This window comes from Cyprinus carpio, chromosome A5 (assembly GCF_018340385.1).
Source record: "Cyprinus carpio isolate SPL01 chromosome A5, ASM1834038v1, whole genome shotgun sequence".
NCBI lineage: Eukaryota > Metazoa > Chordata > Actinopteri > Cypriniformes > Cyprinidae > Cyprinus > Cyprinus carpio.
Window position 1 is genome coordinate 11,134,966 of NC_056576.1, and position 15,893 is coordinate 11,150,858.

Genomic DNA, 15,893 nt, shown 5'->3' on the forward strand with positions numbered 1-15,893 from the left:
CAACCACAAATTGACAAGATTTTTACAGGTGACAACCTTCTAGGATTGTCTGAGACACGCACAGCCACTGGCAGCAGCGTTACATCACACCGGCTGCCCGGGCGCTCATTTCGAATGACATTGTGTCACATTTTCTGCAAAATGATTACGGCCACATTCCAGGTTGGGAAGAAATCCCTTCGTTATGTACTGCAGGCATCCAGACGAACTGAGCCATTCACAGAGCACTTTTTTAATGAGAAAGAAGCCAAGCTTGTATGTCTTGTCCTGCCTGCTGGCTGCCATTATGGCCCATTAGAATCATCATTAAGAGAGAGCTCAGGGCCCATTGTGCCTTAAGTGCCACGGACTGCTAACTGAGGAGACTGACTACCACTGTCCGCTTTCACCACACAAACGTGCCTCGGAGACTGGTTTCCATGGCAACGTCACTGAAAGGCAACGTATTTCTTCTCTGTGCTTTGTAGGAAAAGTTAGCAAGACAGGGTTATCTGTGAATGCATCTGCTTAGACCTTTCCAAGCAATTGGGTAGAAGTTCTCATTTTGCACTAATCTTGTACAAGGCTCTGCCCTACCAGTCCTAACCACTGCTGTTCCCAGAAAACATTCAAAAGCCATCCCAGAGCTGCAAAAAAGGACAAGTTCCACCACCTACATGCTTAAAAGGACAAGTTTCATTGTAAGAACACGTTCTGTTTGTAGACATGGGCTCATTTAGCACGTGCATCACATTCGGCTGAGGAGAAATGTGTCAAGAACTCAAGCTAGCATTTTTATCCCTCAATTATTGGTGTCCATTAATGATTAAGTGGTATGTTAATACAGCACAGATATTCCATTAGGAGCTCCGGTCTGAGGTTTTAATGGCCTGGGAGAGAGTATGTGTACTGCAGGCTTTCAAAGTCTTTGTTTGAGACTGCACTAAGCTGTTAGGAATGAGGACTGCATTAAATGTGCTAATTAGTGGCCTGGGGTAGATATTGTCTTAAATTACTCTCTTCCTCTCTCCGACTTTCCTTTCTGTGTTCTTTTCTAGCACTGTTGCCAATAAAATAGACATGTGATTGGTTATATGCCAATACAGGTGTTTTTATGTTAAGACAATATGCAATAATTGGCCAATATTAAAATTCTATACTAGGATTGATGGATGGATGGATGGATGGATGGATGGGGAAAAAAGTGTTAAATTGCACAACTGAATTTAGGCAACATAACATTATATTTCAAAGCTTTAAAGGGATAGTTCACTCAAAATCCGAGAGCTTTCTGACCCTGATTATTTTACTATGCTTTTACATGTTGAATGACTATAGTCTGTAAAATGCTGAAGCTAAACTATTTTTTTTTTCTTCTTGCACTGCACTCCGATTAACTAAGCAAAAGCAGAAGTTCCTCTGTACAAAAATTCTGGCAGTGTTACTGAAATCCCTGGAAATATCTTGTGAAAAAGAGCGAGCAAGCGAGGGGGGGGGGCTCTGAAAGGCCAGTATAAAGGGTGCATGATCCCTTTTCACAGCACAATTGAAACATAATTATTTCATGGCAGACTGTGTGCTCTGTAAATCTATGAATGAGAATGGCATTTAACTTTAATTAGCTCTGATTTATTCATTCTGACTGGATTGCTTGCAGAAAATTGGATCATCTGATTATAGTCAAGCATGAAAATGACCTGATTAAACACTTCATAAAAACCCATGGAGAGAGAAAGAAATACAAAAGGAAAAGAAACCTGGGATGAAATGATAAAGGGGAGATAAGAGATGAGGCACAGAGAGGAAGACAGTCAGACAGATGTGGATGCGTTTGGTGTCTTGGCGTATGCCAGCGTTATGCACAGTGGGTGAAAAAGGCATCGCAGCTGGTTTCTGTTCACCCTGCTGCAAACTAATGGATGGATTGGCAAACCAATCCCACGCTATAGGTTACATGTCGACAGCTGCACCAAACTTCATGTGCATTTGATTTGAGATGCTTCCATGCACCTGAGCAAAAAAAAAAAAAAGACTACCCTATGTTGTGAATTGGCCTTTGGAAAATTGGAAAAATGCATGATTTATCTCTAAATTTATCATGCGTTTTGCCCTCAACTATATTAATTAAAGCATCTAAACTGCATTTGACATCTGAATTAAATACAGTAACCATTAAATGACTTGTATAAAATATAGATACAAATTTTATACAAATTTCTGTTTGTGTCTTTCTTTCTAGTTACGCCAACGAATGAGAATCTCGGGTCCAAAACTTCCAGCTCGACCAAAGTGTCAGGCCTTCAGCGTAGCCAGGAACAAAGTAACGACATTTCGTTTGTCCCGCCGATCTCAAGTCCGACCCCTGCGTCACCCCCTACGGGGTCTCCTGCCCCTGCTGCGGCGGCAGCCCCGGCGCCTAGACCGCTCCCCATCTCCCCGAACCCTCTCAGTATCAAGAAGGAATCAGTGCCCCCTATCCCCACCCCTTCCCTCCTGAGGAATCAATTAAATTCACTGGAGCACAGAGTCCCACCCCCATCACACCACAGCCGGCCAATCATCAGTCATCATCATCATCCTTTGCCGTACAGCAGTCTTCACAACATCAGGTTAGTAACTTTTCAAAAAAAAAAATTTTTTACACATTTTTTATAAATGTTATAAATACATTTTTATTTATTATATTTATAGAATTACATTTTGTTTCTCTTACAACAAAAACACATTTTAATTTGTAATCAAAACTGAAAATTGGTAGCTATAAGTTTATAAACTGCCATAACATGAATATTGTTTCTCATATCCTGTCTTTCCTTTCTAAACACAGCAACAACCCTTCCACTCTTCCTCCCAAACACCACCTGCGTCACTCCCCTCATCATCTCAGCGGCCTCCTGTCTCCTGCTCCTCCTCTTCCTCTCTCCATCGCCGGTCTGCCTTCCTCCCACTACTCCCTTCACTCGCCTTCTCACCTCTCCAGCCATCCGGCCATGTTCGCCACCCCTGCTACACTGCCTCCTCCACCCACCTTACCGACCAACAGCCTTGTGGTTCCAGGACACCATACAGGACCACCCTATCCAGGTTAGAACCCTTTCATTGAGATTTAAACTGTCTATGGCATAGTTAATATGAGATTTGAAAATATTTTGGACAATAGGTTTTTTCAGTTCTGCAGTATGATGAATTGATAAAAATTAGTGCTGTCAAATGATTAATCACCATTAATCGCATCCAAAATAAACGTTTTTGTTTACATAATATATGTGTGTACTGTGTATGATTGTTATGTATATATAAATACACATATATGCATGTATATATTTAAAAAATGTTTATATATAAAATATTTATATTTATAAATAATATACATTTTTTATATGTATTTATTTATATACAATAAATAAAAACAGCACACACACACAAAATCTATACATGTATGTTTTTGTATTTATATATACATAATAAATATATACAGTACACACACACATTATCTAAACAAAATTAGTTATGTTGGATGCAATTAATCACGATTGATTGTTTGGGGGCACTAATAAAAATATTGAATTTGTATAAAGGTGCGTACACACTAGAGTTTGCACTGCATCAGAGAGTGCTGCAAATCCACTGATTTCAATTAAGATGGTGCCTTGTAAGGATCTAGAGGCATTGACATCCACTGTCCAAACAGAATGGAGGGTCCAGTTTTTACCCAACTTTTACCTCATTTTTGTCCATCAAACGTGCCATCGCAGGTTTCTCTAGTGTGTAAGCGCCCCAAGAGTATAGATTTTTAACTTAGACCTAAGAAATGTGTGCTATGTCATAGCACACAATTAATTATTCTTGTTTTAATTTAGCATATTGTAGTGCTAGTCTTAAATCAACAAAAATTTGGTTCGCACAAATGTAGAGACCTTTCCTGCAGTTACTATGCTTTAAATTTCTTGGTGTAAAACACAAAATGCTTTGTTTTTTGACAAATAACCCATGTTAAAGACTTATGGACAAAGTATTCAGTAACAACAGCATTGCTCTTAAATTGCATTCTTTTCAAGATGTTTCAAGAGCGAGACGAAATGGGGCACGCATCAGAGGTCAGCATATGAAATATGTGACTTATATCCAGTTGGCCCATTTTTCTACAGTATATGATACATCTAATAAAAAAAAAGATGTCAGCTATACTGTTCATTTCTAATATCTGGATCCTGTGCCTCGGAAGGGCACTTCAGCAGTAAACTTCTGTTTTATTGGCTGTTATTTTACCTTTGACAGTTATATGAGATTTTGATACAATTTACACTAAATGCAAAATTTGAGATGAAAATACCTTTCTGCTTCATCTCTGCCTTTCTTTATATGGTAAGTATTTTTTTTGTTTTAAAATTATTGGCTTTTAAATGCCAGTTCCAGGCATTTTAGAGCAACATGCTGATCTTAACCAAAGGAGAAAGTAAAGAATAAAAAGATATTCAATAAAAAAATATGTATTTTTGTACATGCAGCTAACATCTACAATGTAAACCTTTGGCAAACACATGGCTCAAGCCATGAAAATATGAAGAATGGTTAGTACCAAAACCATTCTTTATATTTTCTCTGGTTTTGATCACTAAAAACATAATGTTAATTTAAACTCTAAACTAAAAGTATAAATTAATGGCTTTTTATAAGCATCAAGCAAGTGCTTAAAGAGTTTCTTCAATTTTAGGGATAGAGGGATAGTCTTAAAGTCTTAAAGGGATAGTTCGCCCAAAAATTAAAATTTTGTATGCAAACCTGTATGCATTTGTTTCTTCTGTTATTGTATTTATTTATTTTCATCCATGCAATATAAGTCCCTTTCAAAGAAGAAAGCAAGTCACACAGGTTTGGAACAACATGAGGGTGATTTTCATTTTTGGGTGAACGGTCCCTTTAAGGCAGTATAAGAGTCTGTGTTTGTCGGGTCAAGTGTGTGTGTTTTCTGCTGAGGTGACTCTTGGTTCTCTCTTGTCTTTAGATACCAGCCTGTTGATATCTTTCAACCAACCAATCATGTATTGCCAGCCTCATTCGGGGATTCTGATTGGCACATTGTCACAGGCAACTCTCTTACCTCCACCAATGAGTCCTCACGTAGAAAACCCTCACACCTTGAATTGGAGAAACAGAGAAAGCCAGGTGACTACCCTCTTTCGCTTCTTCCTACCGCTGTTGTGAAAACTCACTGGCCGCCCGTGCCTTTTTTTTTCTTTTCCCTCCCGTGTCTTTCCCCCTCTACCCCCTATCCCTCCTTTTTCCCCTTCGCTCTCCTTTCTTGCAGAGCATGATCTTCTGCGGCAGGAGCTGAACAACCGATTCCTGGCTCAGAGCTCAGAGCGAGGTCGGGGGTCGGCACCAGGGGCGACAGGGTCACCGTTGGCCCCTGTGTCGCTCCTCCGGGCCGAGTTTCACCAACATCAGCATATGCACCAGCACCAACACACGCATCAGCACACCTTCACGCCTTTCCCTGCCAGTCTGCCCCCGGCAGCCATCATTGGGCCGCCCACTGCACCTCCCATGGTGCGTACCCCAGCCAGAAATGTGAGGATAAGTAAAAACAGATAGATTTTACTCCCTTCCTACATTCCTATTCCCCTCGAAATACTCCGACCTATTAAAAACAAGCCCCTTCTATGCGACCATCATATTTATTTCATCTACTTTGTCTCAGTTGACAGAAATAGTTCTAAGAAAAGCCAAAACAGTTACACGTAACAGAGAAACACACAGACTGGCAGCCTGTTTGGAACCCCATGAATCCAAACGGTGAACCGAAATGGCGCTCATTCAGTCACATAATAACACAGCCCTGCATCTTGGTGGGGGGGTAATGTTACCTAATGTGATGATGCTGAGTCCAAAAAAAAAATATGTATATATAGACATACACACAGTATATATACATCAATATATATATATATATAGTATATATATATATATATATATATATATATATATGTATTCGCTTAAAAACATATACAAAAAAAAAATATATATTACTTTTCACAAAAATAAAATAAAATTTTTTTTAACAAAATAAGAATGATGATTTTTCCAATTATATATATGTATTCGCTTAAATGCAGTCAAATTTCAAACCTTTTCAGTTTTAATGACAAAAGAGATATTCAGATTGCAAAGGAGTCTAAAAATATGTTCATATACTCCATTTAATGCCAAAGAACTTTACATAAGCACAAGTTAGCTGTTTGGATGTAGTAAAACACCCAGACAAACAGCAGAAAACATCTGAATCAGGTTTGCATTTTTTTCTGTCACTGGCCATAATTCTAACCTTGAAATTAAGCATAAAAGATTAGGCATAAAAGAATGTCTTCAGAATCATTCATACATATAAAAATCATCTGAGAATTGAACAAACACTTGTAACCTGGTTCAAAGGAAGATAGGAATCAAGTCCTTGTGACAGTTTTTCTGCTGATAATACAAGACTTCAGGGATAAGACTTTGAAAGCAAAAATGTCACAAAATGCACATCATATTTTGTGAGAAAGTGTGACATGCTGCTGTTTTTGGAATCAGCATCTCAAACTTAGTAAGAAACAAGTATTGGATTTCATTCAGCAAATATGATGCAGGGTGGTGATTTATAGAGCGCCAGAACTAACTGTTGCATAATAAGTAAAAGTGTTTACAACCCACTAGAGACCTGAGGCTTATCTTAAAGCAAGCCAGATTAAACAGAGGCCACAGGGTTGAAAGTTTTATAGCACCATCTCAGTGACATAACTGATACCCATCATCCTAACAAGATAAACTATTGTCCCATGACAACCACAAATATTGTAGCTCTTCCTCTAATAAAAAGCTCTTCCCCTTTTTGCTGACATGCCATACTCATTGCGCTTTTAAAGTGTGAGCCAGAGATGTTTTATTGCTTTCATATGAGCAAAATGGTGATGTTTCTGAGTGCTGGGGGCTGTTTGAGAAAAACAGGAGGCAGACAAAGTCTTATGGCGTGACAGAGGTACAGACGGAACTCATTCTGTGTGACACATTCAAAGCTTGCGGTCGAAACATAATGACCTCACCGCAGATGAAAGTCATGACATCAACGGGGTTGTTTTGATAAAGCATAATTGCTTCCGTGTGCAAAGCGGCTATTAGAAGCAAACTTTGGCAGCCTGTAATCAGATAAATTCAGCTCCTCAAAGTTAGCTAGCCATATGAAATGCATTCAGATCTCTGAAACGTATTCAGACAGGAACAAGAACGTCTTATCTGCATACTATCGCTGCTGTTAACCAATCCAAAAGATATTATTTCAAGAGTGCTAGATGAAAAGTCAAGCATTTTTGTATCATAGATTACCATCTCCAAAGATTGAAATCTCACTTAAAACATGCCATATGTTTTGTAGTTTGCTGCCTGCATTCTTTTGTGGGTTACAGAACCGTTTCGTCATTAAAAAACTGAAAGACTGAAATAGCGAGGAAAATGTGCAAACACACCACCACACCTTCCCCAAATGTTTTATGAGATACAAATCTTATTTGCTGAACAGTTATTGTTGAATTTCTTTCAATACCATGTGATTTAAGTGTGATGTTTTCTACTGACAAATATACTGATGCTTAGTTTCTAAAGGATTTCTGCATGGTTGAAGAGCTTTTGCATAGACTGTGGTGTTGTTGTTTACCGGGGTCAATTAAAAAAAGTATAAATGTCATTTTTAAAGTCAACATGACAACAGAAATTAACCCAATTTGCTTCCTTTATACATGTTTCTTGTCTTATTGTGCATAATTCATTGGTTTGTTATTCCAAAGAAGAAAAAAAATCCTGATAAAGGAAAACTACCTTTTGTTACTTTCGAAAATACATCAGTTTAGTGAAGTAAAGTGGGTAGCGAATTCTGTTTCATGTTGACATAACACACTTCATTTAATGTCTTTCTTGTTTTCTTTTTTCCTTTCCTCCTAGCTTTTCTTATAAAGATTGAATTGTTTACAGATGTAATATTGAATCTTGATTTGCCAAAGCTGTTTGTTATAAAGCTCTGATGGGGTTGTGAATTATGAAGCAGTGTTTTTTATGGGGCACTATAAACCTTTGTTGTATTTACTCTGCAAGTGTTAACCATAAAGCAGGCGTGCGCCCCTCGGAAGGATCACTGAAGTGCAATATGCAGGGAAGCCAGATCAGCGATTTTCTCAGCCAGGGCAACCTCATGTGTTTGATTTAGGCTAATTATCATCACACATTCATACGATGTAGGATAAAAGCAGCTTATGCCTGCTGATCTGTTAGAGTATAAAGTCTGTACCATAAGTGAGCTGCGGTTCAAGCACTGCTGCTTTTCAAAGAAACACACACAGAGCTTATCCACTTTTATTACCATCACCTATGACTTAAGATGACAGGCTTCTGTAGGAACAACACTATATATGAGGGAGTTTGTAAAGGATTTGAATGTTTATGTAAAAGAAATGTCTCAGTAGCAATTACTTTGTTTAAAAAGCAGCGCTGAATTTGCAGTGTTCAGTTAAGTGATAAAAATACAAGTCAGTGGAATTAAGGTGACAAAGATGCTGGGTTTATTAACTTAATAGTAAAATGTAGCAAAAAAAAAGTAAAGTTTATGAAATTTTGCTGAAGTTTACAATTTTTTTTAAATGTTTTAAAAGTATTTAAATATTTATGGGTTTTTTATGTTTATGGACACATTTTAAGACATTTGTTTTATTACAGTGATTTAAAAAAAGATACAAATTGGAATTGAAATGTTATTTTTTGTTGTTGTTGTTTTTTTATGTTTATGGACACATTTTAAGACATTTGTTTTATTACAGTGATAAAAATGGAAGATTATTAAATATATGACATTTTATTTCAATCACATTTGTATGAATCTCTGAAAATAACCATGAACCATTTGTAATGTTTTTTTTTTTTTTTTTTTTTTTTTTTCATGTTCCCTTCTTGCTTCTTTATGAATCCTGACTCACCAAATACAGAATCTCACAACATTAGCCAGTTCTTATTGTTGGTCCTATAGTTACACTGCTAACTTTACTCTCAAGTTTTTCTATTAAAACTAGAACTTGCCTTGAAAGAGTTACTGTTCCATATATTTGTCTTAACTGTAATGGAATAATGCTGCCACGTAATAAATGGCTCATGTCAATTTAATTGGAAGTGAAGGGTGCCTTTAATTTGTTTAGCGATCTGGTTTGACTCTTTTGTGAGTGTATTCCCACACTCTGGGTCTGCTCTATGAAGCCTGTGCCAGCTGCGGCTGCAGTGGTTTTCTTTCATGTGACATTGAATGGCTGCTTTACTGTGTAATTGTTTTATTAAAAGGGTGTAATTTATCTGAGCTTCATCTGCTTTTTATTTGACTATGTAAGCGCACTGCAGTAAAGCTCTCTCATGTTTTGGTCACAGATGCCTTTGATTTTGTTGACATGTTTTTAATTTGAACTCTCTCTCTCTCTCTTTTTGTCTCCTTTCTATAGTTCGACAAATACGCCCCAAAACTGGACAATCCTTTCTTGAGGCATTCAAATGTAAGTGAAAACTTGTTTTGACTGCATATCCTTGCTTTGACTGAAGATGAAGCACATTATGTAAACTTTTTGGACTTTTTGAGACACATTTGTAAACTTGTTTTCAAGCATGCTTGGTTTGATGTTGTTTTCAAAGCAGGATAAAAAAAGTTGTTATAGTTCAAAGAGATGACAGACGCCAAAGAATTTTGTAAACTTTTTTTTACATTTACGTTTTTTCTTTGCAGTTCTTTCCCTCCTACCCACCAACAATGCCAGGAATGCCTCCATTACTTCCACATTCAGGGCCCTTCAGTTCACTGCAAGGAGCCTTCCAGCCAAAGGTTAGACCTCAAAACTGTGCATTCACATCATGTGGGAAAGTAGACAAAACGGTTTTGACTTGAGCATTAAAAGAACGAGACCTGTGGTTTGTTAGGGCGTTTCAAATTTCCCGCTTGCAGATATTTGAAAAATATGGCCCATAAAACTAGCGTTCACACAGATGTGAACATAAAAAAAAAAACTGGTGAAAGTATGTACAGATTAATTGTTTGCCAGATCGATCTGGTAGTTCTGCCAAACAAAGGACTGAAAAAATAGTTAATAAAAATTTGAGTAATATGGGAATTGAACATGGTATACTATTCAGGCTGTCGTTTTCACAGGTGATAAACCTGTTCTTTAGCAGTAAGCCACTTCTCAGTTTTTCAGGTGAACAATTTGTAATTTGTCTAGAATCAAGTGTGCACAAATCAGATGTTTATTGTTTAAGATTAATATTTTAAGTTAACTAAATGTCAGTGCATCTCTATACAGAACTAAATTTTTAGAGTTTAGTTGCTTAGAACAGGTCATGGTCACAGTGATGGTTTAGTGGTTAGTTCTCTAGGTATGCTAAGCCTTGGATGCTCATACTCATGCTCATGACTCAATCCCATCCCCCTCTCTTTATCCCAGTAATTTCCTGTCACATTTGTTGATAATAAAAAGGCAAAAAAGTCCAAAAACAAAAAAGAATGGGGTCAAACCATTCACCATTTCCTGTATACTGCAGAAATGTGGCTGATTGAGAGCCCAGCATCACCTTACCATTAGTATTCAGGGTGCTCTCAAATCCCGCACAGCTGAATTTATACCGCAGGCAGATAGAGAAATCTACCACTGCCATTTTCTCCACTAATGGATTATGCAAAGAGGCTCAGGCTCAATAACCTGCTGGAGGCTTTTGTGTTAACTTTAGACTTAGCACTGTGGTCTTTGAGCAGGGTGGTTAGTCTGGGTGTGTGTGTCTTTGCAGTGTGTGTGTTATACGGCTTTCATTCACTTGGTGTGTAATGATTTTTCCTTGCATTCTTAAATAATTCTCACTATTGTGTTAGCTACCAGTCAAAGGTAGAGCAAGCCTGAAGTTTCCAACAAGTATGAAGTTCATGAGTATAAACGAGTGGCATCCATGAAACTTGGGGCTGAAATGAAACTTTAGGCTACACCCTTGATGAATCACATGCATTTTTTTCCTGACCTGTTTCATCCCTTATGAAACAGGATGTTTGTACAGAGTATATCAATGACTTACTGTGTTCGGTTTAATAGTTAGTAACGTCACAGTAATAAACTCTAATTTGAAAATTGCTTGTCAGTTTTTAAATACATTTCTGCCAAATGTTTTACACTAGCATATAGACATCAAGTTAACACATACAAGCCACAAAATTTCCATTTTGATTTCATAGGATCATCAGTTAAAAAAAAAATATTAAAAAGACTTTAGTCAACACACCAAGGAGCCGAAAATGCTTATAATATATACAAAAATGTTTCTCAACAGTGCATGATTGAAAATAGTAAGTAAACAGACTTCGGTGTCATGCTGTGTTCCATTAGCTTTATCTGAAACTGTCTTAACTGTCTTTCCAGGCTCCAAATCCTATAGATGTTGCAGGACGACCAGGAACAGTCCCACACACACTCCTTCAGAAGGACCCAAGGGTAAGCCACCCACTCTGGAGATCCACTTAAGAGATTGGCCATTAAAACTGATCTCACAATCAAAATTGTGATGTTTTTAGCATTTCATGAACCTGAACTTTGTTAGAAAAATCTCTCCTTTCTTGTCCTTTTCTCTGTTTCTCACAGATAACAGATCCTTTTAGGACTTCAGTAAGAGTAAGCATCATATTTTCATTCTCTTTCAAATCCCTAAATTTTCCACCTTAAATGCCACCGCCTTTGTGTTAATGCTTTGAAATGTCTTCTGCGCTCATGTTAGAAGCCAGGCAAATGGTGTGCAGTACATGTTCAAATCGCCTGGCAGATCTACCATCATCAGCAGAAGATGAAAGTAAGTTCTTTTGGAAGCCATGAAAAAGTTCAGAAAGAACTTTTTTTTTTTTTATACAGTGTAGCCTTATTACAAGAATACACAAGTATGCTTTGTTTTGATTCATGCATGAGAAACCAACTCAGTAATTTACCATAAATTAATATAATTATATAATATTATATAATATTAAACACAGACGCTAAAGTGTCCTTTCGTTATTTATTCACCCTGATGTTGTATCAAACCTGCGTGGCTTTCTTTCTTCTGCAGGACACATTATATTATATTTATATTATATTATATTATATTATATTATATTATATTATATTAAAATGACTTGTCTCTCATAAGCAGATGCACTTGGACCCTCATAAACTGGATATGAATGGAAAACTTGATTTGTTCAGCCGTCCTCCAGCTCCAGGCGTGTTCCCTGGGTTCCCCTACCCTCATGATCTGGCCAGACCCCTCTTTTCATCAACAGGTATGTGCAGAATAAATGAGAAAACTCTTAAAGTAAACATGAAATCAAACTTGACCCTGTTTAATAATAACACACATTCCTGATTATATTCTGCATAGTTCAGTTATTCCAATATCAAATCTGCCCTACATGTTTTTTCTCATTAAATGTCCTGTAAAATGGGTAACACACAATATGTTATATTAACTTTAAGTTCTCAAGCTGCAAAGATGACTGTTTTAGATGAAAAGTTGTGGTTAAACAACCATTCCTGGAAATTATTTCCTTTCCCTACTGTTTTTGGGAAAGCCTGATGCTGAAATCACCCCTAAACCTGAAGAAATTCTACTTGAATATATTTCATTTTCATTTCACTTATAAATTATATTTATAATACAATCAAGGTACTGCTCTCACAGATTATTTATATCTTATTTTATAAATTATACCACAGTGTCTTTATTGGCATGGCTTCAGTAAAATAAAAATGGATTTGTATGTCTTTCTTTCTCTCATGTTCCTTGCTCACTAATTTGCATGTTGTTATTTTGAACGTTGTCTTGGCTCAACGCTGGGGCCACGGGCATGAATATAAATGCTTTTACCTGACTGACTGGTAGCTCTTTGTTGAAGGGCAACATGAGCATGTCTGCCCTTTAGATTGTAATTATGCAGCGTGGTGTCATGAAGGAGCTTGTAATTGGTTTCTTCATTAATGATACACAGTAACAAATGACATATCGTTCAGGCTGAATAGACAGTTGACCCTTTCAAATGCAACCAGAACGCTCAATATAAGACATCACTGTCCTTTTTATTGTCCGTGCAAACTATTCTAACAGCTTATTACTGATAGTCCTGCCCCAAACACACACCATTGGTTGAGCCCGGCTGACTTCTAGTTGTCTCTGCTTATTAAACTGGAATAGGAGAAAGTATTTAACCTAACAAGATCGATCTTTACCCAAGACCTCTCTTGTCTCTATATATAAAGAGAGAAAGAGAGAGAGAGACTATTTCTAGTGCTGTTTTGGTGAATATTTGAATGGTTTGGGTAACTTTGTCTGCGGTGAGTTTGACTGATTATTTCCTGCTATATTCAATAGCATCGGGACATCCAGCTGCTTCACCCTATGGACCGTCTCCTCACCACACTGCCTTCCTGCCTCCTAGCCATTTGGCAGGTAAGTGTAAGTAAACCACCATTTTAAATAGTTCCTCTTTTTTCTCTCATACTTCAAACTTAAAACATTAAAACCCTCTTTTATTCAGACAAAAGAAACAAAAATACAAAAGCTTTCAAGTGATGTACTTCAGAAAATTTCACAAAACAATAAAAGCAATAAAAGCATGTCTTTCCTAAAATTTCCCAAACCAAAATTAAAACAAAATATAAAAATTAAAATGCAAACTTTAGAAAGTGGGTTTGAAAATGCATGTTTTTGAAAATTACAGCTACCGTCTCCTTGTAAACTACAAAAAATGAGAATTTATATTTGTGAATTTATTACGTGTTCAGCGTATAGGTATATGCTCACGCGCATAGTGTTTCTTTACAAAGAAAGTTTCTAGTCAGAAGTTTTCAAAAACACAAAGGAAAAAGTTTTCCGTTTTAGTACATAGTTATCATTTGAACAACATAAGGCTCCCCTTTGGAGAGACACTTCGGGGTCAAATGATATCAAATGAATCAGTCAGCTTCTCCCCAAAGCTCAACTTTCAAAATGCATTGATGATTTCTAAATTATTTGGAAGCAAATTATATTGGCAGGTTATTCTAAACTAATAAATTTGTCTTGTTGGAATTTGTAAAAATAGTTAAGCAAAACAAGATAAACATACTTAAGCAAAATTACTTTTGGTATTTAGGCTTGATATTATATCTTGAACGTATTTTTTTTTGTTGTTGTTGTTGTTGAACTTGAAGGTATATAAGCATAAACAGTGAATACTTAGTCTTATATTCAAGATATGATATTGTTTAGATTAAATAAATGGAAAACAAGGCAAAGTTACATAATAAGAATATGTTTTGCAGTGTAAAGTGACCGTGGCGATTAATTTCATCCGAAGGAATCCTAGACTTTTTAACCAAAACTCAACTTTTGTTTTCCACAACAAAACTGAGTATGAAAACTCAAAAAAGTTGAGCTTTGGTTAGAAAGCTCTCTGACAAAATGTCATGGAAACAACAATTTGGTGGATAAAAGACAGTCTAGGATTCCTTCGGATGAAAATAATTACTATAATTACTATAGTAATAGTAATATTTTACTATCAATTTATTTTTTTATTTTTTTTTAACTGACCTCAGATAGTGTTTCCCCACAGTTTCTATCAGATATGTTATTTGAGTTAGGAGCTAAATGCTGATTTCACACAGTGAGCTTTCAAGTCAGTCCAATTTGAGTTCATAAACAGCTGGGGCCCAAAGGAAGTGGAGAGAAAACTGGTAAAATGCAGAACTGAGTGCAGTGTTGCCTAGTGGTAAAAGCTCAGAACTGGTAATCTAAAGGTTTCTCAGTCAAGAACTTACCACTATTGTGCCCTTACGCACTCCAGGTTGTTCCAGGGGGATTGTTCATGTAAATTAGTATTTAAATTAGTATAATGTAAGTTGCTTTGGATAAAAGCATGTGCTGAATGTCTACTTACTTGCTTAAGTATTCTGTAGATTAGTCATAAATCCATTATTGGAGTTGAGGAATTTAAATTCATGTTTTACATAGAAAACACTGAATTGTGTTTTTTACTTATGTGGGCTGGAGGTAGGTTGTTTATATTTATTTTAATTATAAATGCAACTGTATGAATGATTCGGGCTCCTTCACCCATTGCAAGGTACGTATTCATACATAGCTTAATATTCTGAGGGGTAAGCAGATGGAAGAATCACAGAAACCTCTAGAGGAGATGGGAGACACATGAGCTGTTTGCTGTCATTTAATCATTTTTCACATCAGACATTTCAACATGTCCCTAGCTATCACACTCCAATCAGTTATTGGTCTTCATGCCAGCACCTCTTGCTGCCTAATCCGCAGTCAGTGAACACTCTCCAACAGTCTTACTGGGAGAAATAAACAACCCTTAGGGAGTTAGAATAGCAGCAGTAACAGTGACGCAAAAAACAAAGCTTGCTTGTTTGAGAAAAGCCGGTTGGAATGGTCGGGCACCTCCAGCCCCGCGTCGCTAATCCCTGTTTGGCATTTTGCAGATCCATTCAGTCGCTCCAGTACCTTTGGCGGCCTCAGCAACCTTTCAAGCAGTGCCTTCGGTGGATTAGGCAACCCAGCCCTCGGTAAGCCTCGGCCCCCGGCCTCTAGCACAGCTTAGCTCTAGACCACAGAGAGTGCAGAGGGAATAAAAAAGGAGGTGGGAATGAAAGAAAGGCACTTAGCTTTGCAGCAAATGCCAAATGAGAGTTTAGGGAAGCGGGGGAGGCAGGCATTACCGCAGACAGTCATTTGCCAAATTCACAACCCAACTGGTTTAGCATTGCTCTTGCATTCATTAGTTGCTTGCAAAGTAGGGTGGAGGGTTTGCCATATCTCATTTCCTCTCCCTTCTTCCTTCATTGGCTGAA

At 37.2% G+C, this 15,893-nt stretch overlaps 1 protein-coding gene across 13 annotated transcripts in view; it reads left to right on the top strand.

Moving 5' to 3' along the window:
* Positions 1-15,893, top strand: part of LOC109090335 (autism susceptibility gene 2 protein homolog) — a 292,074-nt gene that overhangs the window by 273,872 nt on the left and 2,309 nt on the right. For 4 of the 13 annotated variants that reach the window (XM_042753644.1, XM_042753680.1, XM_042753687.1 and 1 more), the window contains 11 exons: positions 2,219-2,588; positions 2,807-3,063; positions 5,288-5,550; positions 9,489-9,539; positions 9,767-9,862; positions 11,439-11,510; positions 11,658-11,687; positions 11,791-11,862; positions 12,196-12,328; positions 13,414-13,497; positions 15,525-15,608. In XM_042753644.1, the coding sequence (XP_042609578.1) occupies positions 2,219-2,588; positions 2,807-3,063; positions 5,288-5,550; positions 9,489-9,539; positions 9,767-9,862; positions 11,439-11,510; positions 11,658-11,687; positions 11,791-11,862; positions 12,196-12,328; positions 13,414-13,497; positions 15,525-15,608 (1,512 nt within the window). Of the gene's footprint in view, positions 1-2,218; positions 2,589-2,806; positions 3,064-4,037; positions 4,077-4,984; positions 5,146-5,287; positions 5,551-9,488; positions 9,540-9,766; positions 9,863-11,438; positions 11,511-11,657; positions 11,688-11,790; positions 11,863-12,195; positions 12,329-13,413; positions 13,498-15,524; positions 15,609-15,893 lie in introns of all 13 variants that reach the window. The other 9 variants (XM_042753727.1, XM_042753734.1, XM_042753696.1 and 6 more) reach the window with 8 other exon arrangements.